We start from the raw sequence: 2,723 nt of genomic DNA on the forward strand, positions 1-2,723 counted from the left end.
CTTATAAACTAAATACAAATTTAATAAAAGAATGCAAAAAATTAATAGGAATATTGATAATATTGATTTTTGATTACAAGTTTCAAATGATTTGTACTGAACATTGGTGGCATTGTTTGTTTTTCTTCCGCAAAAAAAGATTAACTAAACGTTTCACTCGCTTAATAGACAAACACTCTAGGGTTGGTTGGAGTAATGATGCTGTTAGGGTGATTATTATCAACCCCAGGCTGGTTACCCAGGTCCGGCCGTGGGTATGTCACATTTGATTTGGCCTTTTGTTTTCAATTCAGCTAACTTTTGCTACTCCCCGTGAACAATGCTGGCAAAACTCATAATTTATTGGTTTTCGTTGACATCTAAACACGACACAGGGGTTGGTGTGATTGTGTGTCCCTCATTGTTGTTGCTGTGCATTGTTGCATTCTAAGGGAGAGTGTGTACTTCCTTCCTGAATGTGTGCCAATGCTGCTGCTGGTTGTTCATTTGATTGCCTGCTGGGTTGCTTTGGTTGGCACACATCCACCCTTGTGGCCTGTTTTAGTAAATATTGCACTGCTTGGCATTTGCGCCTGCGCTCTGTTCTTCTCTGCTGCTTACACCCAGCTCGCTGTGGCTATGGGTGTCGTCATTTCGGTTCGGTCGTATCCCAACCGAAGACACCGTTGGATAGCCACAATACTGCTGAGCATACTGTGGAGTTGGAACCTCGAAAGTTATCGAAGACTTTGTTGTCCATTTGTTTTGGCTGGCTGGCATTCAAATGGCAAAAAATCTGGCTTTCGTGGTTGTTCATGGCTGATCAACGCAACGATGTGCGGCTGTTGCAGTCTATTTAGGCCATCTGATACATTGGGTTGGGTCCTGCTGGCATAACAGGCATTTGTTGTTGGTGCTGGTGTTGTGGATAGCCAGTTTGGGCGAAGTGAGCAGCAGTGCTGTATTGCTGGGCATCGGCTAGATAATGAGCATGTTGGTGCTGATGATGTGGGTGGTGGTGTGGGTAGGCATGTTGAGCTGAGGTTTCATATTGTTGGCCATAGTGTTCGGGAGAGTGATGTTGATGGTAGGCGGCGGGGAATGCTTGTGGACCAGTTGACAAATAAGCGGGATATGAAGCTGCGGTGGCGGCAGCGTTGGGTGCCATTGCTTGGTGAGCGGCAGCCACAAATGGAACTTGGCCGCTGACATTGGCATCCAAAGGCATGGCGCCATAGTTAAGTCCATGTTCCATGGGCCCTTCGAGAGTGCGATCTTTCTTGGACTTCATGCGACGGTTTTGGAACCAGATCTTAATTTGACGTTCAGTCAAACCCAAGGCATTGGCAATGTCAATGCGACGACGACGAGTAATGTAACGGTTGAAGTGGAATTCCTTCTCCAATTCCAAAGTTTGGTAGCGGGTGTAGGTTTGGCGGGTGCGTTTCGAGTCTTTGCAATCTATAAAGAAATAGAAGAACAAGATTTTATTAGTATATGGAGTTCCAAGAAATTATAAAAATTTTCAGACATTTTTATGAAATGATTTCGTTCTCTTTGCCTTCCCAAAAAACGCCCAAATGCTAGCAGGTAGCAAAAGGACCTTTTTGGATGGCAAAAACTGTCAATCATAAAATCATAAAAAAATGTAAGGGAAATTATGAGTTGTTGATGTTTCGAAACCTACCTGATGCAGGGCTGTCTTCGCAGTTCGACCAATTGTAGTCGTTTGCTGACATCATTTGATTGAATTCATGTTGTTGTTCGGCGGATTGATTGATTTGGCTGACATGTTTATCGTTGGGCGATAGGGGTGGGGTGCTGATGCCATCGACCAATGAAGCGGGTGTGGAGGGTTGGGAAACGTTCTGTTTGAAGTTGTTGCTGTTGTTGGATACTTTGAGAGATTGTGGCGAGTAGACATCCAAATAATCCACATCACTGCGGTTGGGGGACAAAATGCTGTGTTGTGTGGCTGGAGTGTGGGCGGCCAAGAAATCTTGTTCGTAGCTGGTGGGTGGTGTGGTGCTGGGCAAGGAAAGTTGTTGCTTTTCGTTGGCTACGGGAGCTGGGGCCTTCTTTACCTTTTCGAAGGTGGTGTAGTAGTAATCGGGAGAGTATTTCAATTTCTTGACTGGGTTTGTCAACAGGGCACGCAATTTGCTTGGAGGCTCTTCAACTTCTGGTTGGGGTTCTGGCTTGACTTCTTCTTCCAATTCATGGGCTTTCCTCTTCAAAGTTTCTTTGGGAGTTTCTTGAACTTGTGCAGGTTGTTGTTGGGGTTGTTGCTGTTGAGTATCCACTACGCTTTGGTAGTTGTAGTAATCATTGTAAAGAGATCCATCCAAAACTGGAGCATTGTATTGTGGAGCATAGTTGGGGTTGTAAGTGGCAGGATTCCAGGTGCTGTTGTTTTGTTGATAATATCCATTGCTATTATCATAGTATGTTGGGGCGGAGTAGTTGTACATGTTGGCGGCGGCGGTGGTGTTGTTGGAGGCGAAATCGGCATAATAGTTTGTGGCGGCCATTTTTGTGTGTGTTTTTTGTTTACTTTGAGAATTAATTGAAAAAATAACTAAATTTGTAAAATATCTTTTTAAATTGTTCCTCTACTAAATCTTTTACTGAACTACTGAGATGTGATCAGGACGAGGATGTGATTGCGAATGTGCTGCTCTCTCCGAATGCCCGGCTTAATATAGCAAAAATCTCCGAGCCTTCTGCCACACTGTGTGTACACA

The 2,723-nt window shown here is 44.3% G+C and overlaps 1 protein-coding gene across 1 annotated transcript; it reads right to left on the reverse strand.

Moving 5' to 3' along the window:
* Positions 1-835: 835 nt before the first annotated feature.
* Positions 836-2,510, reverse strand: ftz (fushi tarazu). Its single transcript, XM_073960198.1, has 2 exons — positions 1,667-2,510; positions 836-1,440 (listed from the first exon to the last, which is right to left on the reverse strand). The coding sequence occupies exons 1-2, from the start codon at positions 2,508-2,510 to the stop codon at positions 836-838; spliced, it is 1,449 nt and encodes a 482-aa protein (XP_073816299.1).
* Between the last annotated feature and the right edge of the window lie 213 nt (positions 2,511-2,723).

Source organism: Musca autumnalis, unplaced genomic scaffold (genome assembly GCF_047663935.1).
Source record: "Musca autumnalis isolate F117 unplaced genomic scaffold, ASM4766393v1 scaffold_1, whole genome shotgun sequence".
Classification (NCBI taxonomy): Eukaryota; Metazoa; Arthropoda; class Insecta; order Diptera; family Muscidae; genus Musca; species Musca autumnalis.

Coding starts and splice junctions, on each gene's coding strand:
- ftz (XM_073960198.1), bottom strand. CDS start 2,510: ATGGCCGCCACAAACTATTATGCCGATTTCGCCTCCAACAACACCACC. Junction 1,441..1,666: donor CGAAGACAGCCCTGCATCAG/GTAGGTTTCGAA, acceptor ATTTCTTTATAG/ATTGCAAAGACTCGAAACGC.